The sequence below is a fragment of the Crocuta crocuta genome, unplaced genomic scaffold (genome assembly GCF_008692635.1).
Source record: "Crocuta crocuta isolate KB4526 unplaced genomic scaffold, BGI_CrCroc_1.0 scaffold551, whole genome shotgun sequence".
NCBI lineage: Eukaryota > Metazoa > Chordata > Mammalia > Carnivora > Hyaenidae > Crocuta > Crocuta crocuta.
Genome location: NW_027530969.1, coordinates 1,711,410 through 1,739,322, shown reverse-complemented (window position 1 = coordinate 1,739,322; position 27,913 = coordinate 1,711,410). Strand labels below are relative to the sequence as shown.

Below are 27,913 nucleotides of genomic sequence, written 5' to 3'. Positions count from 1 at the left end.
CTTTTGCATTTACTTCTCTGTGTAACCTTCTAAATATGAGTCTCTTAACATCAAATAATTTCTGGTAATAAATGCTCAAATAATGACTATCTTTTGACTACATCCGTCTTCTTCCTTCTTCCTGCCACTTACCCAATGAAGGTGACTTTCATCTCTTGTCTGGATGATTGAAACATCTCCCTTGATGATCTATTCCTTCTTTATAGTAAGGTTGTACTATCTTAAAATTAATACTCATCTTAAACTTCAGTCTCTTCAATAATTCTCTTAGAGGCCCTTATGATAAAGTCCATATTCTTCAATGACTTGTGACTTATTAGGCCTTTAGTAATCTGATTCCTCACTACCTCTTATTGTTCTTCTTGCTCTTAATATGATCAGTTCTAGCTAAGTGATGAGTCCTCTTACTTCTAGGACATTACTCTTACTGTGTTTGGAACATTCTTCCTCCTCTCTACAGTCTCCCCTCCATTGGCTCTCACCACAAACCTTTATTTGGACTATGCTTATTCATCTTTAGGTCTCAGATGTCACTTTCTCTGAAAGTCTTCCCTACCATTTCAAGACTGGGCTTTCTGCTAGTCGTCTGTTTTCCATGTCGTGTTTGCTCATCAGCTTCCTACCCCCCAAATGGTAAAGGCTGTGAATACTTTTCAGCTCTGCTCTGAACCAGCATTATGACCTTTGGTAAGTCCGCCAGTCTTCCTGGGTCTCAATTTTTCATCTGTAAAATGAAGTAATTTCATTAGATGACTTCAAAGAGTTCTTCCAGCTTTAAAAAATCCTGCCTTCCAAAATTCAATTTCTTACCTGTGTCCATTTAATTTGCAGTTGCCACATTTGAAACAAAGCTTGTCTGATTTGCCTAATTAAACAATTAAAGAGTAACAAGAAGCTTTATACTTTCTCCTTGAATGAGTGCCAGTTCTTTTGTTGCTGGTTCCTTTTCGCTAATGGCATGAGGCCATTTTTGAATATAAGCATATTGTTACTCATGCACAAGGGCTTTTAAAATATCAAGTATTTGTCATTTGCCAGGTTTCCTTTTCTCAGCACAAATTGAAGCACAATACGCATGCTTTTTCCCTTTGGTAGTTATTGTTACAAATCCCCTTTTACCCAATAGCATTTGCTGTTCATGTGGGCTAACAGAATGCTGTAGTTCTTGAAGGTCAGCACTCCACCATGGTGCTGCTGGTGAACCAAATTGAAATCTGAGATGTAATTCATGTGCTCTTTATATATAACATTGGAATTTCATTCATATGCGTCTTGGCATTCTTCTGGTTGTTGCCAAAGCTGGGCACCAACAGTGTGAGATCAGTGTCTAGAAGTGAAGAGGAAAGCAAGGGATCACATAGACTTGGCGGAAGTCGCTTCTGCTTTCTAGAGCCCTGATTACTTATGTTTCCCTTCTTTTCATGCATGAGAGTGTATTTCCTTCAAAGACCTCATTAAACTGTGTTTTCTGTGGGAAACCTAATTTTCAGTATTGGATGAATAAACAGACCATGGTCTGTGATTGTATTGAAATGTTAGTAGTACCTAGGGAATTATTTTTACTCTGGCACTAGAACAAAATAACTCGGAAAGCTATCCAGTCACCTTACCTGCTCCTCAGGTCTGAGCTCTTGCTCTGTTGCCAAGTGGTACTTTGTTTCTGCATTATTGTAGGTGGCTGTGGGGGAGTGAAATCATATTGGACTTGAAGGCAGAATACAACTGGATTTGAATATTGTTCAGTTTACTAGTTCTGGATCTTCAGGCAGAGTATTTGACCTCCTTTGTCAGAACAAACCTCTGGGCTTTTTTTCTTTTTTTTTTTTTTTCAGTAAAATAATCCAATTCACAAAAGGCCGAGGACTAAGTAAAATTTGTACAAGGATGGTATAAATCACAGATTGTACAAACAAATTTTAGATATATTGATATTGGAAAAACCTTTCATATTCAAAGGTAAAAAAATTGGCTTTTTTATGACCTTTGATTTCCCATATTGGCCTAATTGAGTATTCTATTTTGAAAATCCATAATTCAGTGATATCCTATTGCTGAAAGCAGATATCATGTCTCTTTTTTGAGGTTGTTCCTTTCATCTTGGGATAGTATATTAGTGCATTATTAGTTGGCTATTGCTATGTAACAGATTACCTCTAAAACTTAATAGCTAAAAACAACAACCATTTATTATCTCATAGTTTCTGTGGGTCAGGATTCTGGGTGTGGTCTAACCAAGTGGTTCTGGCTGGGGTCTCTTACATGGCTGCAATCAAAATGCCCTCTGGGGCAGTCATTGCAAGGTTTGACCTAGGATTGGATCTACTCACCTAAGTGGTTGTTGACAGGCTCCAGGAGATCTCTTTCCATATTCACTCTTGAGGTCTCTTCATAGGGCCACCTTACCTCATGACAGTGGTTTCCCAAGAGTGAGAGAAAACACCCACAACAGAAGCCATAGTCTTTTTATACTCTAACCGCAAAAGTGACATGCCATCACTTCTGCTGTATTCTGTTCCTTAGAGATAAATCAGAAGTCCTGCCTATACTCAAGGGAGGGAGATGGTACGGAGGTATGAATACCAGGAGGTGAGGATCATGGGGGGCTGTTGTAGATGCTGCCTGCCACAGGCGGGTGACATACAGCCCTTGGGTGGTGAAGTGGAGTCCGGGTGACTTCATTTCTAGTTTTGTAACTCTGAGTTCTTTGTAGTTGTTTTTTAATATCCTCAAATGAAAATTTTTTGAATTTGTTGGAGCCTGTTCTAAGGCCCATTTCCCCATAGTGATCAGTTTTAGTATAATGAAGAGAGTATCTTTTCTTCAGCACCCTTGTCTGAACTGGAGAAGTGGTCATGCAGAAAGTAAAGCCTGTTTTAGTAGTTTTTGAAGTGCTGTTGGAGAGACTAGAATCAGGTACCTCCAACATATCTTTTGTTTTATAAGACTATAATTCTACCTAGAATTCTTGAAAAATTCTTGAAAAAAATTACAAGATGACTGATAGCTTGAAACAGCAACACTTTCTGAGCCATTATTTGGGCTTCACATAGACTCCAAGTACATGGTATCATGCGCTAGATTGTAGATAATCACTCTTTGATCAAATAACAAATAGCATTACGATTGTTCAATTCTTTAAGGAAGATTCTTAGACATTTAAGAAATCATTGTTTTTTATTTGAGTAGTCTGCTGACTTACGACGTCATCTTGCCTGTTAAAAGAGGAGAAATTAGCTTAGAACCAAATGTTCTTAAACTGAAATAAATGGAGGCTTTTTTGTATTTCCTTGTCCTTTCTTAATAACCAGATCTCCCTCCTGCAGAAAAGTAGCTTGGCAGAGAAGAAAGAGCATGGGACTGGAGTTCAGTATATCTGTATTTCAGTCCTAGTTTTGTCCTTAAATATGTGTTCTCTTACCCTTTCTGACTTCAGCTTTCTCCAACTTGAAAATCCTACTCAATTTCAGGGGTGCCTGGGTGGCTCAGTCTGTTAAGTGTCCAACTTCAGCTTAGGTCATGATCTCATGGTTCATGGGTTCAAGCCCTGCATCAGGCTCTGTGCTGACAGCTCAGAGCCTGGAGCCTGCTTCAGATTCTGTGTCTCCCTCTCTTTCTGCCCCTCCCTGGCTCGGGCTATGTCTCTGTCTTTCTCTCTCAAAAATAAACATTAAAAAATAATAAAATAAAAATCCTACTCAATTTCATTCTTCATCTAGGACAGTCTTGGGGGTAACAGCAAGACAGCCATGGTGGCCACTGTCAGTCCAGCTGCCGATAACTATGATGAAACCCTTTCAACTCTGCGGTATGCAGATCGCGCCAAGCACATCGTGAACCATGCTGTGGTGAATGAGGATCCTAATGCACGAATTATCCGGGATCTCCGGGAAGAAGTAGAAAAGCTCCGAGAACAGCTAACCAAAGCAGAGGTATAAGGCACAGCCAAGCCACACATTATGGGTCTAGGAAAAGCTAGAACTCGAATTTTCTTCCCCTTAGGTGTAAGTGATAAGTACTCCGCTTAAAATTTTTGAGTTTCCTATAGTAAGAGAAATTTGAGGTGAATAATAAATGAAGACAGATCATCAGAGTTGAAATTTAGAGATTTTTTTTTACAGGTATGAAAGGATTGTACAGAAGGGGAGAATATAGGGAATTGAGAAAATGTTCCTTTCCAAAGTACAGGCATCAGACAAGAAAGAAGAGGTATAATAGAATAAGAGAGAAAGGGAGAGAGAGACGCTTGAAACAAAATGTATATAATTTTAGTGCAGAAAATGGTGGAGAGTGTGCATAGACTAACTGGAAGAGAACAAAAGCAGATTTTTGCTGTATCATTTGTTCACGAATTGAAGTCATAATGTAAATCTTAAAGACATCTTCCACTTCTTGATAATCTCGTTTCCCCCTGTGGCTTAATTATGTTTGTAGACAAAGTATTGTATAGCAGAAATACCCACCTGTTTAGAAGTGCTCTATTTCCACTACCCTATGTACATTCTATAATGTATGGTATTTACATTCCATTATTGAATTTGAAACCTACACAGTTCTAACCTACAACCAAATGCTCACCCTCTTTTCTTTTTTTTTCTTTCCTCCCTTCCCCTCCCCTCCCCTCCCCTCCCCTTCCCTTCCCATCCTCTTTTCAAAAGTGAACTAAAATAACAGATTCAGGATCTCTACTTTATTAGTATTTCTTTCCACAATTTCCCAGCACTATGCGGCTCTTTCCTGGAGTTGGGACATTAGCCCTTTCTTTTCTTATAACCTGTTTTCTGGTAGTAAATTGGTAAAATACATGGTCACAACATTATCTTGGTTATATTTTGCCTGTTGAAACTTATCCTGTTTTCATAGGAATAATTTTACAGTTTATCAAGATTCTTTGAAATTTTGTTCTGTCTTCCTGGTATTAATAACGCCGTTCAGTTTGTAACATGTACAGATTTCGTCTGTGCATACCTGAATCAATACCTGAGGTCATAAGTAGAGACCAGAATGAATCCTGTTTATGAGTCTTGATATATGACCTATTGGGATTTAAAATTAAGCCCTTGAGAGCTTGAACTTTCTGTGAAGCTAGATCTTCACAGTGACCATTGGTTGGAGGAAAAGGAAGCAGTTAAGTCTTCCTTTCAAACCCACCTTGGATGACTGAATGAGCTTGTGGGGTATATACCGTCTGTATGCTTGTCAATGGCGTTCATTGTTAGGTCTAAAGTAGATCAGAGACCTTGGTGAATTGTAGAGCTTAGACGAGGCAGATTGTTATTTTTATCCTTCTAGATTTAGTTAATGCTTTCTTCAGGGCATGGTACAGACATTTCATGAAATAAACATTTTGCTTATAGGCAATGAAATCTCCAGAGCTAAAAGACCGGCTAGAAGAATCAGAGAAGCTGATCCAGGAAATGACTGTCACCTGGGAAGAGAAATTAAGGAAAACCGAAGAGATTGCACAGGTTTGTGCTTTCTGATTAAAGATAGAGAAAGCTCTGGGCAGTTTGTGGATTGCAACTCAGATGGCATTTGAGTTCCTTTTTAAATTTTTTTAGCTTTGAAATGGCAAATCTAGCATCACTAATAAGAACTTAGATTGAAGAGTAAGTGCCTTACAAAGTTAATTTGAAGGATAAAGAAGACAAATTACAATTTATTGTTCATTATGTAAGAAATCTTTTTTAGGGTCATAAAAATTTTTTAAATGAAATAACTACTTTGTAGCCTCTGACTCTGAACACCCAATTCTATTAAGTGCTTTGCAGACCTAAGGAACTTACCCAAACTACAAAATTATTAGTGGTAGATATTAGGCTATAAGCCTCTGGCTTCATTATGAGAACTCAGTAAAATATGAAATACCTAAATCTGAGGTGACTATCTCTCATACTTAATGCAAGTAGAGTTGTGAAATTTTAGGGTAAGAACATTAGCATTTGGAAAGAATCCTAAATGTCTAGTTGTCTACTTAGTAAAAGACTTACTCAATGGCTTTCCTGTTAGATGGATGTTCAGCCTTTACTTTTGGAAATACAGTGTGGGGTTCAGTATCCCCATTGGGCAGTCTTTCCATGACTGGACAGCTCTGACAACTCTAGTAGTACCTAATTATTTGAAATCTTTCATTCTTTCATTTCTGCTCATTGTCCTTAGTTTATTCTTCCAAAACTAAGAGAATGAGTGTCCCACATATATGCAGTAACTGAGAGTAATAATGATAGCAAATATTTGTTGCATACACTGTGTTGGGCTCTATGCTAAGCACTTTTAAATACAGTATTTTATTTCATCCCCCCAGCAGCCCTATAAGACAGGGACAGTTATTACCCAGATATTTAAGGTAACCTCCTCCTCTTCCCCTTCTTTTCTAAAGTGTTTTCAGCTCCTTCTTGTTTAGTAAATATGTATAACTTGCTATTTCTTTTGTCACCCAGCAAGTTTCATCTTTAAATGTGCTGCCCAGAATCAATCTATACATCAGATATTATAGGATGGTACTACTATCATGTAGCATAAAGTAGATGTTACATTTATATTAGTGCAGACAAACTTTAAATATTTTTTATTATAATCATTTTCAAAGTAGATAAAAACAAGAGTATAATGGATCTACATATACCATCACCCAGTTTCATTAAAGATCACCATGTGATCGATCTTGTTTTATCTGCATCCCTATCCTGGGTTATTATAATACATATCCTTCAAATTACAGAGAAGAGAATATTCCAGTGTATGAACTCAGTTTCTCATTACATATTTCACTTCTTGTTTTCATAAGTTATAAGTCATTCTAATAATTATCCAGTTTAGAACTAATTTGTGTGAGCCTTTTTGAACTACTCCAAAAGTAAACGTTGACTATGAAGTGCTATTGTATTTGAGTTGCTTTGCTGCTACAAGACAGGGTCGGGCTAGAGCTAAGTGAAATTGCAGCACAAGTGCTGGTGAATCTTATCGTTAGCATCTTTTCTTACCTAACTGTTCTCTGCCTCTGTCACATGTCCCTTTTGAGGACTGTGCCTGATTTTATCCCACACCTCATTTAGCACCTTATCTTTGCAAGCCCCCAGGCTTCAGCAGTGCTGAGCTTGCTAACTCCTCTCTCATGGGAAAAGACCTGGTCTGTTGGTCGTTGACCTTTTTTCGAGAAGAGACTAGCATATCACAAGTTGTATTTCTGGCAGTATATCCACAAATTGTTAATAAGTCTTCTGGGAAGAAGAATGGTCCATGGTTAGATAACATTGGGATGGTATCCCTAAAAATAGCAAATTCTTCAGGCTGTAATTTAATTGTAAAAACTTACTGTGTGGCCCCTCTTAAATGACTTAGCTTGTCTTTCCTCAGAATCAAAGGCTTTTGGCGGCTGTGACTCATTACTACTTGTTATTTATATATAGTCAAAGACACCCTACTCTGCCCCAATTCATATACCTTAATCATAGAGCATTGTTTGCAGGAGTTATGCGTACCCCCCTAATGCATATATTGTGTGGTTTCAGAGATAAGTAGACATGAAAAAGAAAGGCCCATATTCTTAATGAAAGTAGTACTTGAATGCATGTGCAAGTTTTAGTCATTTATTTATTTAGCACGTACTCAAGCAGAGGAGGAGGGTAGAGAGAGAGAGAAAATGAAAATGAGAATGAATATGAATCTTAAGCAGGCTCCACACCCAGTGCAGAGCCTGACACACAGTGGGGCTCTATCTCACCACTGTGAGATCATGACCGGAGCTGAAATCAGGAGTTGAATGCTTAACTGACTGAACCACCTGTGCGCCCCTACAAGTTTTATTTTGATAAATTCACAAGCCTGATGTTTTGCATGCTCTCTGTGTGTTATGCCTTGTGCCAGGAATTCACAGTGGATAGATAGGATCCGTGCCCTCATAGAGAAATGGTCAAGTAAACAAGTCTGAGTTACCAATTATGAGTACAAGTATACTTCAGATAGAAGAAACAGGTGTAAAATCTCTTACACAAAAGAGAGCATTCTTGACACTTTCAGGAACCTGGATGAATTCCATATAACTATAGCACAAGCTTTGAGAGTAGGAATGATAAGACATGAGGATGGAGAGGAAATAGGCCAGCTTGAAGGGCCTTGTGGACTTTGTTGAGGGAGTTTGGCCCTTGGCTGGGGAATCACTGAGGGTATCAAGCAAGGAGTGTATTGAAAATTTGGCCTTTTAGGACAAATATCATATGTTNGTACAGAATTAAGTGAGAAACACAACTTCAAGATGTTAGATTTTTTTTTTAAAAATGAACATTGAGAATTCAGTAGTATACTTGGTTGCTATTGGTAATGGCTTTATTTTTCAAAATAAAGTTTTAATTAACAAAATTAAAACATTGTATAATTTGGAAAGAAAAAATAATGCAGTAATCTATAATACTATGTCCTAAAATAACATATTTAAATTATAAAATTATTAATGATTATTCCAATGTAAGATCCTTTATATCTTGCTGTGTCAATAGCTGTGGAATTAATTCTTCTCTGATACATTTACAGGAGAGACAGAAGCAACTTGAGAGTCTTGGAATATCTCTTCAGTCTTCTGGGATTAAAGTTGGGGATGACAAATGCTTCCTTGTTAATCTGAATGCTGATCCTGCTCTGAATGAACTTCTGGTTTACTATTTAAAGGTGAAGTAACAAATTTAGCTGCTATTTCCTGCCGTGATATAGAACAATATCTCATGGCATTTTTTTTTTTAACTTGGAGAAACCTGCTTATTCAAAAATAATAAATTAGCACATTGTTTTTATTTGAATAAGCTAGAGTATAGGAAAATCTTGAGTTTCTGGGATTAGTCTCCCATTTTTGTCCTCAAGCCATGTAACTCAACCTAGTAATATAAAAACTAATATTCTGATGTTATTTCCAAGAAATTAAGTAGCTTAGCTACTAGGATTGACTGTGATTTATGCCAGTTAGTTAAGTAGATAACTTTAAAATTTTTTTTAATGTTTTATTTATATGTGAGAGAGAGAGAGAGACAGTGTGAGCAGGGGAGGGTCAGAGAGAGAGGGAGTCACAGAATCCGAAGACAGGCTTCAGGCTCTGAGCTAGCTGTCAGCGCAGAGCCTGACGCGGGGCTGGAACCCACTAACTGTGAGATCATGACCTGAGCCAAAGTCGGACGCTTAACCGACTGAACCATCCAGGCACCCCTAGTTAAGTGGATAACTTTAATGCTTGAAGAATGACCTTTAGAACTAAACAATTTATTAATAGACTAAAGTTTTTGTCATTTATACGAAGCATACCCTTTTCTGAGTGGTGACCAGATTACAAGAGGAAATGTTTAAAGAAAGTTATGGTGTAGGGCCACTTACTATGAAATTTGTTTCTAGTCTAGTAATTTAGGAAAATTTAAAAATTTGGATTATTGACTCCTGAAATAAAAATAGATCACTTAGAGAGTGAGAGGGTCAGAGTGTAAAACAGAATAAAACCCCCAAATAGTAATGTACGTTGAAATCTATAAATTGTGGCACTTATTCAGGAAGATAAGAGACAACTTTAGAAGAAGGAGGAATCCTGAGACACTACCTAAATTATGAGGAGATCACCAAAATCACCTTGTCAAGCCCAGGGCATAAATGAATTAGGTAATGGACTGTATGATTCTGTTTTTGTTTTTGTTTTTTTTAATTTTTTAATGTTTTTTATTTATTTCTGAGAGGGAGAGACAGCGTGAGCAGGGTAGGGTCAGAGAGAGAGGGAGACACAGAATCCCAAGCAGGCTCCAGGCTCCGAGCTAGCTGTCAGCACAGAGCCTGATGTGGGGCTCGACCCCATGAACTGTGAGATCATGACCTGAGCCAAAGTCAGACACTTAACCGACTGAGCCACCCAGGCGCCCCTGGACTGTATGATTCTGACATGTGGTTAATACATACTGGGAAGAAATCTCTTCTACCCTTACAATATAGACACTGTATATGTAGGTTTAACTGAGGTGATTAGGAAAGTAAAGATAATGAGCTGGTAAAGTTGGAAATTGCTTTAAAATTAGAAAATTGTGTGGTTTCATTTCTAAAGAGACTGAAGAATTCATGATGTGTTGTCTAGTTTACCAGGTTTTATTAAAGATATCCTGGGGAATAATTGGTTTGTGTTATTTTGATAAAGCCCCTTTATTACTGTGTATCTGATACCATGTTATGCTGTGAATTATGTCATATTTTTGATACATACAGTGTATGTGCGCTCTCAGCTACTGTGCTCAAGTGGGAGCAGCATGGGAGTCGTAGGGAGATGAGCCGCATTTTTAGTCTGGTACGCTGCTTAACAGGTGTATGATCACAAGTCCTTTGTCCCCCCAGTCTGCAGATTCATCCTATTCATCCCTCCTCATGGGAGCCCTGTGAGGATTAAATGAGATTTGATATCTATAAGCACTTTGTAAACAGAAGCACTATACAAATAGAGTATATTCCTCATACCATCTTCTTACTTGATACTCTGCGTGGTGCCTTATGTATGTTATCCTTGTCTATTGCAAAAAAAAAATAAGTGATCACATCAGTTACTGTGTTTCTTAATGATGTTGGCAGCATTTTCTGTTACGGTTTCAGCTATAAGTATTCATAAAAGCTTTAGGGGAGTTGCAAGACAGAATAGGATGCAAATCTTCTGCCCTTTTTATTTCTCAGAACTATGAATTCTTTTTCTTTCTGATGTGATGAAGTTCAGATTCAAACACACAAACACATACGCCCAACTAGAAAAAAAAAACCTGAATCATATCTGTTCTTTAACTAAAAAATTAAACAAAGGAACTATTTAAAGACTTTTGGACAGTAGTCAAAATATTTCTGGTCATCTTGTGTGGAGGTGTCGGGATTCTGTTTCAGACTGTGTGGTCAACCCTGTTTTGGCAGAGTCTAAGGCAGTGCTGATTTCTTCACTACCCAGGCTAACCCCATGACAAAAGTATATTCATGACCAAGCACATTCAAAAGGATGATCTCAATCCAAGAACAGTTTTTTGCTTCAGTAAAGTGATACCATGATGTGGGATGGAGGAATTTGGAGGCTGAGCATTATTTTTTTTTCTTGCCTTCAAATTCTGAACTCAATTTAGATGCTGGACAGATGACTTCATATCTCTGGGTGATTTTCAGCACCCCATCTATAAAAGGAGGACCCTGGATCAAATTATCTCTAACATTCTTTCTAGATCCAAATGGTATAATTCTCTTCCAGAACAGAATCCTCTGTATATTTGTTTTGTCTGGAGCTCATAGAGGCAAGGTATGGTGGCCAAACCATAGATGGAACATAACTCACAAGATAATTTTGCATCTAATTTGCATGTGTGGGCAGTCCTTACATGGCATGGTTCCAACATACACAAATTTCAGTTACCACAGTCTAGTTAGATGATGCTGACGCCACTGCCGTTTGTGGGATTTTACACATGCAGCCAGGGAGATGTCGTGAAGGTGAACTTATCAGTGTAAATAATGAAAGTGTGATAAGAAAGATGAAGATGGCTCAAAGGGAGTGACACCAGAGAACACTTCACACTAAACGAACTCTTGGAGATATTTCACAGCATCTAGAGCACAGCGGTTAAAATGGTAGAAGCTTAGAAAGGAGTATCACAGTTTGCCAAGGCACAGAAAATATTGAAAATATGCTCCCTCCATGTTAGTAAATTATGTAGTGAAAGAAGGCAAGTACTGTTCAAACTACTCTTGATAAACTTTTAACAAAGAAATGTTTTTTGATTTTAAATAGGCTTCATGCCCAGTATGGAGCCCAAAGCGGGGCTTGAACTCATGACCCTGAGATCAAGACCTGAGCTGGGATGGGGCATCTGGATGGCTCAGTCGTTTAGCATCTGACTCTTGATTTCAGCTCACGTCATGACCTCATGGGTGTGAGATCAAGCCCTGCACAGGCTTCATGATGACAGCACAGAGTCGGCTTGGGATTCACTCTTTTTTTCCCTCTCTCTCTTCCCCTGCATTGCTCATGGTCTTTCTCTCTCTCTCTCAAAATGAATAATAAATCTTAAAGATTAAAGAGATTAGTCTTAAAGATCTCTGAGCTGAGATCAAGAGTCTGAGGCTTAACCAACTGAGCTACCCAGGTGCCCCAGAAGTAAAATGCTTTCAATTTCAGTGTTTCTAATAGTCTAAATTACAGTCTACTAAGTAAATATTAGTTTTACTGTTTTTTGATTACCCTATACGTTGTAACAGTAAGAGAATTCTTAATGTTTTTACTGTCATTTTAAAAAGTCACAGAATAATTTGTGTCCCCATTGATTATGAAGATCTCCTTGCAAAGTTATATTTACAGTCCTGTGCTCTCGTACAAAGCAAGGGCTGCTTATGATTCTAAGACAGTCTTGGACATCTATACCAAAGCCAGCCAAGCTTCTCAAGGGAAGAGCTGCTTCTCTCACCTTTAAAACACGATGCTAGTAATACACTTTGTTTTCTTAAGAGTTTTATAAACACATATTAGAAAAAGAGGGGAGTTTCATGCCCAAATTCCAGCACGCAGAGATGACCACAGTTAACATTTAATAGTTTTATCTGTATCTGCTGGTTCTATTCCTATATGTATGTCTATAGACTTATACTGTTACATATTTTTAAATTACAGAAATGGGATCACAGTAGGATTGATTCTCATCATGCCTTTGAATCATCTGCCAGATCTCTCAGAAGGGCTATTTGCTTATGCAGTTCTGGGTTTGCTCTTTGCACAATTCAGCTATTAGTGGCCCTGGAAACAAGGTTGATTCTGAAGGATTTGGGGCAAATTATACATATATACTTGATAAGGATTTGTACCAGTGATTCAGCAGCAACTTTAAATGTTTTTATTTATTTTTGAGACAGAGAGGGAGAGCACATCCTAGTGGGGTACGGGGTAGGGGCAGAGAGAGAGAGAGCGAGACAGAGGATCTGAAGCAAGCTCTGTGCTGACAGCAGAGAGCTGGACATGGGGCTTGAACTCATGAACTGTGAAATCATGATTGAACTGAAGTCAGTCACTTAACTGACTGAGTCACACAGGCGCCCCAGTTTGGCAGTGGCTTTAAAACACATCTATCCTACAGTATAGCTCCCATTGAAGGTAAACTGCCTGTTTTCCTCTTTGCCATATTCACAGTCACCAATTGAGATGATAAGAATGACAGAAGCATCAGCTATTCAGTGTTTGGGAAGCTGTGGGTTGGGCCCCAAGGACCACAAGATGAAGAAGACACAGTCATGGCACAGTGGAGTTCTTTGGTTGGCAGCGGTTTGGCTCGTGTAGCGTAGGGTTTGAATTGGTAAAAGATGGGAAGATACCATACCTACCCTTTTCACCTCCATTCCAGAAAAGCTATCTTCAGAGTCCAGGTTCTGTTAAGCTAGCATGACTTCTTTATTAAAGGATTTTGATTATTTAGATATGTGAAGCATAACAGGTACTTTTCTGCTTAGTGCCCCTGGTACTTACTTGCCTTTTCCTTCAGAAATTATTTGAGAATACTGGTAAGACTGAGGGACCTCACAGCCTTTATTCATATGCTACTTTTCTTCTTGCCGGCTGGGAAAAGCTTCCCTGTGAAATATGTCACTAGTGGACAAATCCTGTCTCTCTTCATCTTCCTTTCTCGCCTTCCTCTTTCCTCCTCTATCTCTGTCGTTCTTTCTGTTAGGACTTAGTTGGTCAAAGGAGATTCTCAAAAGAGCTACATAAATAGTTGATTTATAAAGGAAGCAAGGTACAGTAAATTCATAGAATAGTTAACTAATCATCTCCAGTGAAATTAAATTTAAACGGATGAAGAAAGGTTAAAAACCATTTCTAGCCTTTGATTATTTCTGAGATTTTTATATATAGTATTTTATATTTGCTAAGTTTTCCTTAAAACTAGTCTACTTTAAGAATTATATCCATATATCACAAAGAGACTGAAAAGCCAACTCTGATGAATTTATCTTGTTTTGATTACTTGTACTTTCACAGCTCTTAGATACTTATAGGTAAACTTCTGTGCCAACCTATGATAAGTTTATTTTTTTTTTCTCATCAGTATTTTTATTGCAGTGCTTACAGCATGATAGGAAGAACTTATCAGAAAGCTTATTGTCTAACTTGCTTAAACTTCAAACAGTAAGGCTTTGGCAGATTGAGCTGTTAGAGTACAACGTTTGAGATTACAGTGAATCATCATCCAAATCAGAATAGATTATAACCTCAACTGAGAGATTTAAATTGTCGTTGAGATTGTAAGCACCATAATTGGGACTTTGTCTCTTTTGACTCAGTATCCAGCTCATAATAGGTGCTTAGTATAACATTTGTTGAAAAAATGAAGTTTTCCTTCTAGAATTTGGATTAGACCTTTGCATGTTTGTATTAATATCTTGTCTCCAATAATTTTTAATTCAGTCTATCAATAGTTACTTAGCATATACCATGTATCTTGTACTGTGCTTATTGTTGTAGAAGATGCAGGAGTTCTGTAAAGACTGCTGTCTAAATAAAGGAAAAAAGCAACATTTGTGCAACTGATAGTGAAATGTAATATCTTCTCTAAGTGTAATCAGGATTCAAAGAAGGGAAAAGCCGCTGTTGTCTGTTGGTGAAACTTTTTCAATCTTGATGAGGCCCCAATAGTTCATTTTTACTCTTGATTCCCTTGCCTTTGGGGATGTGTCAAGTAAGAAATTGCTGTGGTTGAGGTCGAGGAGGTTGTTTCCTAATTTCTCCTCTAGGGTTTTGATGGTTTCCTGTCTCACATTCAGGTCCTTTGTCCATTTTGAGTTTATTTTTGTATATGGTATGAGAAAATGATCTAGTTTCATTCTTCATGTTGCTGTCCAGTTCTCCCAGCACCCTCTGTTAAAGAGGCTGTCTTTTTTCCATTGGTTACTCTCTCCTGCTTTGTCAAAGATTAGTTGGCTGTACATTTTTGGGTCCAAATCTGAGTTCTCTATTCTATTCCATTGGTCTATGTGTCTGTTTTTATGCCAATACCATACTGTCTTGATGATTACAGCTTTGTAATAGAGGCTAAAGTCTGGAATGGTGATGCCTCCCGTTTGGGTTTTCTTCTTCAGTATTACTTTGGCTATTCAGGGTCTTTTGTGGTTTTGTGTATGCTAAGTATCTATTGATAGACTGAATTAAAAATTACTGGAGACAAGATATTAACATAAACATGCAAAGGTCTAATCCAAATTCTAGAAGGAAGACTTCCATTTTTCAACAACAATACAAATTTTAGGATGGTTGGTCTAGTTTTGAGAAGAATGCTGTGCAATTTTGATTGGGATTGCATTGAATGTGTAGATTGCTTTGGGTAGTAATGCCATTTTAACTATATTTATTCTTCCTATCCATGAGCATGGAATGTTTTTCCATTTCTTTGTGTCTTCTTCAATTTCCTTCATAAGTTTTCTATAGTTTTTATTATACAGATCTCTTATATCTTTGGTTAGGTTTATTCCTAGGCATTTTATGGTTCTTGTTGCAATTGTGAATGGGATCGGTTTCTTGATTTCTCTTTCTGTTGCTTCATTGTTGGTGTATAAAAATGCAACTGATTTCCGTACGTTGATTTTGTACCCTGAACTTTGCTGAATTCATGGATCAGTTCTAGTAGGCTTCTGGTGGAGTCTGTCAGGTTTTCTATGTAGAGTATTATGTTGTCTGTGAAAAGTGAAAGTTGACTTCTTCTTTGCCAATTCTGATGCCTTTTATTTCCTTTTGTTGTCTGATTGCTGATGCTAGGACTTCCAGCACTATGTTAAACAACAGTGGTGAGAGTGGACATCCCTGTCGTGTTCCTGATGTTAGGGGGAAAGTTCTCAGTTTTTCCCCATTGAGGATGATGTTAGCTGAGGGCTTCTCATAGATGGCTTTTATGATGTTTAAGTAAGTTCCTTCTAAGTAGAAGATGAAGCTGGACCGAGATGTCAAAAGACCCTTGTATTTAGATAAAGGGAAGAGGGAGCCTTTCTAGCAAAGAGAACAAGAGCAAGGGCACAGACATAGGTCTGAACCTGTGTGTAGTTGGACTATGGTAGTGGGTTCTAGACTCAAACCCCAACCTGGGTTATATAGCTCAAGGCAAGTGCTTTGGTGATTTTTCCTTCCTTTTTAGGTGGTCTTGGGCCCTTTTTCTCTTTAGACTCTTTCCCCCTGCCCCTTTTGGAGCTTCACGTCACCATGGGGTTGGATTGTAAAGACAGGGAAAGATGAGCCAAAGTGGGGAATGGAGATAGGCATGGAATAGATCCTTTAGGCCTGCTACTGAGCATCACAAAGCATTACTTATAGTTTCATGCAATCAAACTCTGTTCTCCAGATTAAGAAAGTATGGGATTGGCCAGGAAGCCTTAGTTAGTAGTGAACAGTAAAGATTTATACGGAATGTCCTCTGTATTTTATATACTCCCTGGGGATTGAATAGGATACCAAGCTCTGGATCCCAGCTCTTTGTTCCCTTAGAATCACCACTGTAGTACAGCTGAATGAGGAAACCCCCAGGAAAGGTGAAATGAAAATACTAGTGGGTCAGGGCTTGAGATTGAGGTCCCAGAAGAGATGGGAATCACTGGGACCTACTACAGCAAAGAAGAGGAGAGAATCATCTTCCTTTGAATCTGAAGAGAAATGATTATTCATTTACTTTTCCTTTATATTTATTTAATGCCCAATTGTGCCAGGCCTGTGTTTAGTGCTTGGATTACAGTGGGGAGCAGGTCAGGCTGTTCTCTGCTCTGTGCTCTTGTGGCGTTTCTGTGCTAGCTATGGAGACAGATAGTAAACCAACCCATAGTCAGTGCTAGGTAAGGAATTGAAATAGGAGAGTGAAGGGGTAGTTATTTCTGATTGTCAGTTCAGGGTACACCTCTGAGAATGTTGCCTTAAAAGGTGAGATAGAAATGATAAAAAATTACCTATATCAAGGTTAGGTGGAGGAACCAGCTACTGTGCTTAAAGAACAGATAGAAAGCCAGTGCGGCCTTACCATGTTCCAGGAGAAGGGGGAGTGGTAGGAGCTAGGATAGGAGAGGCAGGCAGGACCGCATCACTTAGGGTCTTTTTGTATGCCCGAGTAAGAATTTGGACTTCATTAGAAGTTCAAAGGGAAGCCACTAGAGGGTTTTACATAGGGGGGGCCACATGATCAGCTGTTGTGCTGGGAATGGATGGGGTTGGGGGATTAGGAGTGGAGAAATAGTAGGAGGCTCCTATATTCACCAGAGCAATAGAGTAAGGTGTGATAGATAGTAGAGGTGGAGGAAAGAGGAGTCGATTCTTGCTATATTTTGGAGGGACAGTGTATAGGGGTGTTCTGATCAACACGGACCCGGGGGTAGGCTAGTAAGGGAAAGAGAGGGCTCAGTAGCACCTAACCTTTTTAGTTGACTACCTGGGTGGTGGCAGTAGAATAGATTCCCTGGGAGGGGGTTGGAGGAGCAAAAGTTCTGCTTTGGCCCTTTCACTTTGAGATGTCTTTAGATACTCAAATCTCATTAAGAATGACATTTAAAGGCACCTGGGTGGCTCAGTCAGTTAAGAATCTGACTTCAGCTCAGGCATGAACTTGCAGTCAGTGAGTTCGAGCCCCACATCTGGCACTGCACTAACAGCTCAGAGCCTGGAGCCTGCTTCAGATTCAGTGTCTCCCTCTCACTACCCCTTCCCCACTCATGCTCTGTCTCTCAAAAAGGAATAAACGTTAAAAAAAATTTTTTTTAAAAAGAATGACATTTAGAGGGGCACATGGGTGGTTCAGTAGGTTAGGCATCCCACTTGGGCACAGGTCGTGATCTCACCATTTGTGAGTTCGAGCCCCACGTCGGGCTCTGTGTTGACAGCTCAGAACCTGGAGCCTGCTTCAGAGTCTGTGCCTCTTCTTCTCTCTGCCCCTCCCCTGCTCAAATTCTGTCTCTCTCTCTCAAAAATAAACAAACATTAAAGAAAAATTGAGAATGACATTTAGACACTTTGAAATGTCTTTAGACATCCAAGTATGCAATAAACAATGGTTATTGAGATTAGAATAGTGGTAGTGGAGGCAGGAAAATAATGGAACTAAAGCCTGTGGTTCCTGGTTGGTAATTTAATTTATATAGAGACAGTGTTGCAGGCAGGCAAAGTCTTAGGACCCAGATGGGACCTTCCAGAACCAGCCAAGAAGGTCCTTGACTTCACTCAGGATAGAAATCAAATGTAAGCCAAGAGGAGATTTGTGCAGAGTTTATCGAAGACATAGAGAGAGCAGATCCAGAGCAGAGCATCTGGGAGACTCGGAAAGGAAAATCTCATCTTTGTTTGAGGTCTGGGGTTTTTACTGAGGTTTGTGTCTTCTCAGGAATCCAGGAACATAGATGAGTGTGTAGGTGTCCTCCATAAGCCACTTATGCACTAGGGCCAGAGGTCTTGATGAATCAGTGGTCTTGGTCACTCCTTAGATGGTGTCTGTTGTGCTGGAAGACAAAGAAATCATTAACTCCTTTACCTTTACTACTGAGAAGACACATTATCTGTTCTATAAGATGTGTGTGTGTAGGGAGATGTAGGTCCTAGCAAGAACAGAAGCAGGAAAAGGAGCAAAATAAGCAGTTTTTCATAGGGTCCCTTTAGTTTTCCTGTCTCAACAGCATTTAAAACCCATGGGACTGGATGGAGTCATCATGATCAGGGGTCAGCAACTATTTCCACTGGCCAAATCTAGCTCCCTGGCTGCATCTATATGGCCTGGGAGCTAATGGTTTTTACATTGTTTAAATGGTTGAAAAAAAATTAGAAAAGCTGTAATATTTCAAACACGTGAAAATTATATGAAGTTCTAATTTCAGTGTTCATAAATAAAATTTTATAGGAAAGTAGCCACAGTTGTTCATTCGTGTGTTGTCTGACTGCTTTCACACTATGAGACAGAGCTGAGTGGTTTTACATGACTTGCAAAGCTTAACATATTTTGTATCTGACCCCTGATCCAGATGTATGCGAGGAGGTGGTGGCCTAGGAACGCATCTAGGTTTTATCAACGTTTAATTATGTATGGACAGTCAGATGTTGAAGTGCAAAAGAGGGAGCCTGATTTTTATATCCACTTTCTCGGTTGCCAGCCCAGAAAGCAAGGCTGGTGATTGGGGCTTCAAGAATTGAGTAATTGTGGCTCTACAGTAAGAAGAACACATCTATCATATCTTCTGTGAGGATTAGGGAGACCATGGGATTCATAAAATAATTGTAATCTTTTCAAAATGCTTAGATTTGAATAGCTTTTTATCTTTTTGGTTGACTCATCTTGATTGAGTCCAGATATGTGATGTACAACTTAAGTAACTGTGGTTTTCAGACCAATATTTTTGGTACATCATTGACACATGGCTCATGTTCTGAGAGTAGTGTAAAATATTTGGAATCAAGATTGCAGTGGAAAATAATGAATATAGTATAGACATTAATATAAAACTATAGCTTTAGGTTTAAGAGGTATAACTCAACTCAGTACATTATTCCTTATAAGGAAATAAAATTTGTAGATGTATTTCAGAGAAAGCCAGAAATTCCCCCTACCCCATTCCATTTGCCTAAGAAAATCTTTTAGCTAAGGTAATGGATCAATATAAGAGGGCTCAGCGGAGATGATTTCATTTTCTATACATGTAAGAATATGATGTTAATCAGTGAATTTGATTCTTTTGTAGGAACATACATTGATAGGGTCAGCAAATTCCCAAGATATCCAGCTATGTGGAATGGGAATTCTTCCTGAACACTGTATAATAGATATCACAGCAGAAGGCCAGGTTATGCTGACTCCTCAGAAGAACACCAGGTAATGTACTTTAATTAATGCTAATGTCACAATAATTTTTAAGAGGAAGAAAGTACACTACTTGTGGATGTTATACAGGATGTTTGGCCTCTGCTTTTAAGCTCACTTAATGAAGATATTCAGTTCATTACCAAGGCTTTACATTTAACTTTTTAATACCTCTTAACTCATGTCCTCTGTCTATACGGATTCTTGTGGCCTTATTTAAATAAGGCCCTCATCAAATCTTGGTTGGAACCTTTTTTCCTGGGTCACTCACCAGACAGCCAGATGGCTTTCTACTATTTTTGATACAATATCCCTTACATCCCTCCTCTTTGTCTCTCATTCCTCTATGTCTGCCATTCCTTTGGGCAGCTAATTCCTGTTTGACCTTCAAGGTTAAGCTCTGACTTTATCTACTTTGGGAGAATTTCCTGTTTGGTTTAAGTGAAAGGCTCTTAGTATATATTCCCATATACCTTATGCTTCCTGTCAACACTTTGTATTTTTGTGGTCTGTTAGCCTTTATTACCCCAGTGGACATTGAGGACAAGGCCTCTTCTTTTTTGGTTCTCTCTCCTTAGTATGTAATAGGAAACTAGTATATAGGTGCTCAATAAGTAATAAGTGAATGAAGAGGCTTAACATTATATAAGTTAATTTTTTTCCAATCTGTTTCTTTAGGCTGTGAGTTATATAATGAACCATAGCTGTTAACTGACTTCTATTGAATTTCCAAATGTTGGACCATTTGGTCCAACTGAAGAATCACTAACATCATTACTGATTTGATCCACAAAGTCTTTAAAGGATCATGGTGAAGGATGCAGATGAGAAAGGGGAAAAAAAGAGGAGAAGCTGGGCCTGGCACTCCCATCTTAGGGCATGCCATTCTCCTATTAAATCTCACAGAATACCAACCTCGGGCAAGGTTACTCTTGAGGCTGTGATAACATAAGACAAAGCAGGCCACACCATCATTTTGTTTCAGCGCAGACAAAAACCAAGGTCACTCTGCCACACACCAGATACCAAACACCTTCTCTTGGTTGAGGTGAGCGATTATTTCTTCACTCATCACAACTCCACCTTCATTGGAGTCTCCCTCCATAGATAAGATTTTCTGAAATGCCCAATCATACAGCATCCAGTACGTACAGCACCCCGCACTCACAGAGTCCTCCCCAAGTCGTCCAGCTGAAGCCCAGATCCTCCACAGTCCTTCCCAGCGCAGTCTCACTGAGGCACCCCATGCTTTCTGTGACTGTCTTCTCCCCGTGCATGTTCACTACAGGAATGTTCCTTGAGGTCTTTGGGTGGAGGACATGGACACAAGTCTTCCAAATTCCAGTTCTCACTTGAAGTTTACAGTTGGCAATAAGTACTATTAGTCCTTTCCTCACTTTGTTCATTTGCAAGAAAATATCTGACCCAAATACCACTTTGTGTATGTCTTTTGCTCAAGACAGTCTTCGTTCTTTGGTATGAATGAATACAGTGCTTTTTATGTACTTCCTGTTTGTCACCTGAAATGTTTAAAAAATCTTAACTCAGGGTCAAGATAAAAGAAAAAGTAATTTTTACTGCTTCATCTAGGACATCCTCAAAGGAAACATTTTTTAAAATTTGTGAGTGCATGGCAGTGAGTAGTCCAGTGACTACTAGTAATGTTTGGTGCCACTGCCTTGGATTGTGCTAAAACACCAGCAGCTGTACTCATTGCAGGTATATATGTCAACACAGTGAAAAAGGGCAGGTTAGCATTATTATAAAAATAGTTTTGATCTTGGAGACCCCACAGAGACCACACTTTGAAAACTGTTATTATATTCATGCCTTTATTTACTAATTATGGCTTAACTGCTTTAAAAATAAGCCTCTATATATGTTTGCCTTTAATTAAACTCCTCATTGTATTTAAGGAATTTGTGTCATAAAAGCTAAAATATGCTAATTTTAGTAGGTTCCCTCTTGTTATATGTTTTGAGCTCAAGATTTAAATAATCAGACTATAGAAGGACCAATTACTTTTAGTGTTTAAAAACCCACATGGCAAGTGATATCTAAATACAGAGAGTAAGATTTTGTGTGTTTTCATATACATAAAAAGTAATTAGCAATATAAAGCCAGGTAGTGCTTAGGATAGCAAAGAAACTAAGATACTGTAGGCTGGGGTAATGAGCAGCCTTTATAGACAAAGCTGAAACCCAACTGCGCTTTGAAAGCTGAGTAGGGCTTGGGGGAATGGAGAGGGACAGGATCTCTGTTCTAGGTTGCAGGACTGATATAAGCCTAGCTTTGAAAGAAGAGTCAGTCAATCATGTTCAGTAGACAGAACATAAACCTTTTTTTTTTGGCTAGAGTTGAGAATTCACTAGAAGGGAATAAAGAGGGCTTCTTTTTATGGGGAAAAATAAAATATCAATTCCCCAAATTGATAACATGAGAATCAAGTTAAAGAACTTGACCTTTATCCTCTGTCTAAGCAAATGAGTCCTTCAGCAGGAAGGAGGTTTGATGAAACTGATAATTCCAGGAATATCAGTCTTATTGTGGTATGCATAATTTTTCTGTTTATTTTCTGCCCTGCAAATTCTTCTCTTCGTATCCTTCCATCCACTCGTCTGTTGAACTCCATTGTCAAGATAAGCAGTCAAGTAGGCCTGACAAGTCTTTTATATATTGATAGGATATGAATGATTTTTCTGTTCTCTAGGAAGTTACAGAAGATTTTAGCATAGGTCTCATTTCTTATTACTGATATATGTAGGTATTTGTAGATTCTAGTTGGTTGACTGGCTCTTATCCATGTAGATTGGACATAATTTGAGTTATAATGTATACTACTACCAGCTTTTTATTATTGACTATAATGGTTCCATATTTACTCCTTATAGAATATACTACATATCAAAGTTGAAACTTTGAAAAGTAGAGGATAATAATACATTATACTTAGTACCATAAACTTTTTAGGTAAATCAGCAAAGAAGTAAATACAAATAATAAAATGCACCAGGAATCAATTTGGAGAATTGATTATTTTATTTTTCCTGGTAACTAGACCTCTACAGTATTTTAAAGGAAAAAACATGATAATCATTGTTTGCATATTTGACCTCTTCTTCCCACAGAACATTTGTAAATGGCTCTTCCGTGTCTAGTCCTATACAGCTACACCATGGGGACAGGATATTATGGGGAAACAACCACTTCTTCAGGTATGACATTATTCATGGCTCTTAAAGAGAGATTGTTGAAGATTGTACTCTGAAATAGAAGAATATATAGTAGAACGTAAACTTAACTCCATAAAAATGATACATTGTTTTGTGTACATATTATTTATTGACTGTATATGTTTTGTTCACTATATGGTTTGAGCCTGAGAGGCATATGGACACTATACTCTGGGAAAATAAGGAGTTAACTTATTTTTCCCTTTTCATTTCCCAATGGAAGATGATTGTTTTGCCATCTGGTATAAGAATTCATTAATTTTTTTTCTGACACGCTTATCTTTTTATCTATTTTTTGTTGGAAAAGTAGTTCTTTTAGTTTCCTTCTTCATGAAATAAAATTCGAATTTCATTTAGGAATGTTTTCCGCTGCAAGTAATGGCAAACTTGACTATTATAATGACTTAAACAGTTTGTTTCACTGACAAAATAAGACATCCAAAGGTGGATAGTTGTTAGCATTGGATAAGCCTTTCAAAACTGTCACAGCAGAAGTCTTGTCACTGTCTCATTGTCTTGGCATTTTTCTGTGGTCTGTGGTCTAAAGATGACCATTCCAGGAATGAAAGCAGCTTCTGGGAACATATGAAGAAAATGAGGGAGATGGGTGGTGATACTAGCCCTGACTGTCTTCTGGACCAGAAAAAGCAGAAGTCTTCCCAGAGTCCTCAGCAACCTTCCACTTTTGTCTCATTTGCTAGAATTTGCCTCTTAGCTGTAAGGGAATCTGAGAACGCGTGTGTCCCAGGACACACGTTATTTCCCATAGAAAACTGGTGTTATGCTGCCAAGGAAGGGTGGGCTAGATATGTACAGGATTAGAATCCTGGTCTGTTCCTCTTCCTGTCACTGGTCACCCTGCTTGGAATATCAGCTGACTTTTCTTATAGCTAATGGAGACCTTTGCTTATAGGCCACTCGATATTTTGGTTACTGAGGAAAGGGTAGAGGGGTACAAAGTACGTGGAAAATATTTTTCATATTTTTCCTTCTCAAGCTAAATCAAGTATAAATTGCTTGTTTTGGTTTTCAAAATCTTCGTAGTTTGGGATAAATTTATCTTTGCAGCGTTATCTGCCACCATTACTGCAATACAAATTTTGTGTGTCCCTGTGTTGTTTTATTCATAATTTCTCCAGACTATGGGAGTTTCCATTTCCACATCTCTTCTCATGCTGTTCCCACTGCCCTAATGCCCTGCTTTCTCCTTATCATTTCTCACCTCAAATGACTTCCTACTCTGTCATCCTTTCCGTTGTTATTCCAGTGTTCGTCAGCTTTTCTTCAACAAACCTTGCTTGTTACAGTCATGTGGCCCTGAGTCACACTGTCTTTTGTAACTTATTTGCACATACGTGTGTGTGTATTTCTACTACTAGGGGATAAACTTTCTGAGTATAGTAATTGCCTTACAGTTACATCGTGCCCCTTTGGCGTCTAGCAAATACCAGTATTTAATGAATGGAATGAATACATGCCTATCTTTATTTTAAAAATAATATTCTTTTTTTCTCCCAAGACTGAATTTGCCTAAAAAGAAAAAGAAAGCAGATAGAGAGGATGAGGAACAAGACAGCTCCATGAAGAATGATACCAGTTCTGAGCAGCTGGATGTAGACGGAGACTCCTCCAGTGAGGTGTCCAGTGAAATCAACTTCAATTATGAGTATGCACAGATGGAGGTTACCATGAAGGCTCTGGGTAATAATGGTGAGCAGATCTGTTGTGCATTTTAGAATCTTTTAAAGTCAATGGAGAGTTAAACATGTTTGTGATTGAGACCTTTTAAATATTAACCAAAAAAGGAAATCTTTATGTTATTCTCTGTACTCTATTCTTTTGTGTCCTTGGCCTTAATTTGTTACATTTATATAAACTTTTCATTATTTCAGCCTTGATTACACATCACTGCCAACTTTTTCTTAGTGGTAGAATCTCTCAGGTTTGACACTTGACTGCCATTCTTAGGTTATGTGTAGAACACACAATAGATCTGCTTTTTCTCTATGGGAGACAGTTTGGCATATCTCTGACAAGAATAGATGATATGATGAGTAATTAGGAGTAAGGAAAACTGAGTTTATCCCAAGCCGTCTTCAAGAGTCGTCTTTTAACTAATTAGGGTGACAAACAGCATAGCAATATACAGAACAGTGTTTGAAATATATTGTGTTGTATGATTACCTTTTGTTCATTATTTATCTTTTTAAAAAACCCTTGTTTAGATCCAATGCAGTCCATATTGAACAGCCTAGAACAGCAGCATGAAGAAGAGAAACGATCTGCATTAGAGCGCCAGAGGCTTATGTATGAGCATGAATTGGAGCAGCTACGAAGAAGGCTGTCTCCTGAGAAACAAAACTGTCGTAGTGGGGACAGGTTTTCTTTCCACTCACCCAGTGCTCAACAGCGACTGAGACAGTGGGCCGAGGAGAGGTAGGTGCATAGGGCCTTTATTACACATGCATAGACAGTGCCCGTCACTGTAACCCACCCAGATCAGCTCCAGTGTGGAGAATTTTTTTGCTTGAAAAAATTAGATTAAAGGAGAGCGTTACAGCTTAAGAATCATTTGGCATTATCTTATTTTTTTTCATTTTTCAAAGAAATGGGAATTACTAATTTATAGCGATTTCTTTAAAGTTGCCCATGTTAGGTGCTGCCCCAGTTTAGTTTGTATGGCTTTTGGATTTGAATAAACAAGAATTTGTACTTAGAAGTTATACTTTATCATTGTATTATACTTTAGGTTCTGAAGCTTGGGTAGATGCTTTTTAAAAAAAGGAAAAAAAAAAGAAAGGTGGTAATCTGGACTGATTAGCTCAGGTAGGTAAAGCATGGTGCTATTGAGATGCAGATTGCAAGTTTGATCTCTATATGGGCTAATTAGCATTGCACTAAAATGTCTCATCCATGGTTACAGATTATACTTAACTAACCTCTTGCTATTCCATATTTGGTCTGCAGACAGGCAGCATCTCTCTCAGGTGGTAAATGATAGAAGTGTAGCATAATAGGTCTCACCCCAGAATTCATGAGTCAGAATCTTTGGTTTATCAAGACTCCCAGGTGATTTGTATGTGCAGTCAATTTAGCACTGTCCTAATCAATGGCCAGCTTGTTACGTGAGCGTGTCTGTAGCCTGAATACAAGCGCGTGCATGGATCGGTGTCAGTAATGTAATTCCCTGTGTGCAAAAGGCATTTGTAAAGCTTGGTTTTCAGATTGGCATTAACATATTATGTAGTACATAATATTCTGATAATGCTGCTTGACGATTATCCTCTTCCCCTTCCTTCCCCCCCACCCCCCTTTCTTTTTTAAAGAGAAGCAACACTGAATAACAGCCTGATGAGGCTGAGGGAACAAATTGTTAAAGCCAATCTGTTGGTGAGAGAAGCTAGTTACATTGCAGAGGAACTGGATAAAAGAACCGAATATAAAGTAACGCTGCAGATTCCAGCCTCCAGCCTGGATGCCAACAGGAAGGTGAGGTTGCTGTTAATGGAGGAGACAAAGATGTCATTGGGGAAAACTGCTGTCTATTTCACCAGTGTTATTAAACACCAGTGTGGGTTTGCCCTCCTCCCCACCTACACTTTCGGCAGTCTGTATCCTTTTGTACTTGTTCTCCGCTCTCCAGTAGAGTTTGCTTTTAATTATCTGCCTTTGTGTGTATATGTCCTGTGTCCACTAGAATGTCATCTCCACCTCTACCCACCACACCCTATCAATTTATTTCCCTCAACACCCTTTCTTCATATTTGTTTAAATGATTTCTGGGAAGTCTTTCCTGATGAATCTTCTGAAAGTGGTGTTTCCCCTTCATTCTGTTACCACTGTACAACCCCCTCCTCCTTAAGTTACCTGTTTATTTTACATATACCATGTTATTTTCACTTGCTAACAGATTGCTCTGCAAAACTATTTATTAGTTGTTCCATATGTGTGTTCATGATCACAGATATTTTTGGTATACTGTAATAAGCTTAATAAAATATAGAGGGAAAGTCCCATCAGAATTTTGTATCCTTGCCATTCAGGTGTTTTCTTTTTTATTTCAGCTCTTTTCTAGCTCTCAATCAAGTTCCTACATAATTTTTGATGATAGGTAGAATGTTGTCTTCAGATAAATATTTTGAGGATCTATGTACTTTGTTTCTCCTACAGTACTTGACACAGCAAAGGGTTCATGAATCCTTGTTGGGTGTTCTAATTTGATAGCAAGGACCACATCTATCTTTTTCTCGTGGCATTACAACATCAAGGTCAATGTTTCTTTAGAATAGAAATTTGGCAAATCTGATACTTAATGTTTTTAGTAATACAGGTATTGTGGATGTGATATGTTCATTGCTTTATGAAAACTTGTCTTTTTTTTTTTTAATGTTTATTTGAGAGAGAGCATGCATACGCACATAGAGGGGAGGGACAGAGAAAGAGAGAGGAAGAGAGAACCCCAAGCAGGCTGCATGCTGTCATCACAGAGCCCAACATGGGGCTCAAATTCATGAACTGTGAGATCATGACCTGAGCCAAAATCAAGAGTTGGACACTTAACTGACTGAGCCAGCCAGGTGCCCTGAGACTTGTCTTTTAATATATATTTTGTATGTAATATGTACTTAGAATGTTACTTTGCTTGTCGGTATCTGTAGGGCAAACTATGGGTGCAGTGGGACTCGGACAAAAAGCAGTAGAGGAAAGCCAGTCATGGGCAGAAGGTATTTAGATTCTTCTAGAAGACTGAGTAGATCAAGGTCTTCTTCCATTCTGTAGTGTTTGAGCTGGAAAAACAGAAACATAAACATTTTCCCCATTAGGCATGACTGTCTGTAGCCCTTTCTGTG

The 27,913-nt window shown here is 38.4% G+C and overlaps 1 protein-coding gene across 2 annotated transcripts in view; it reads left to right on the top strand.

Annotated features, from left to right (window-relative positions):
• KIF13B (kinesin family member 13B) overlaps positions 1–27,913 on the top strand; it is a 210,292-nt gene that overhangs the window by 98,277 nt on the left and 84,102 nt on the right. For both annotated transcript variants that reach the window (XM_077769703.1, XM_077769702.1), the window contains exons 11-18: positions 3,717–3,929; positions 5,355–5,465; positions 8,527–8,661; positions 19,711–19,841; positions 22,959–23,045; positions 24,583–24,773; positions 25,289–25,499; positions 26,390–26,552. In XM_077769703.1, coding sequence (XP_077625829.1) covers positions 3,717–3,929; positions 5,355–5,465; positions 8,527–8,661; positions 19,711–19,841; positions 22,959–23,045; positions 24,583–24,773; positions 25,289–25,499; positions 26,390–26,552 — 1,242 coding nt within the window. The remainder of the gene's footprint in view (positions 1–3,716; positions 3,930–5,354; positions 5,466–8,526; positions 8,662–19,710; positions 19,842–22,958; positions 23,046–24,582; positions 24,774–25,288; positions 25,500–26,389; positions 26,553–27,913) is intronic.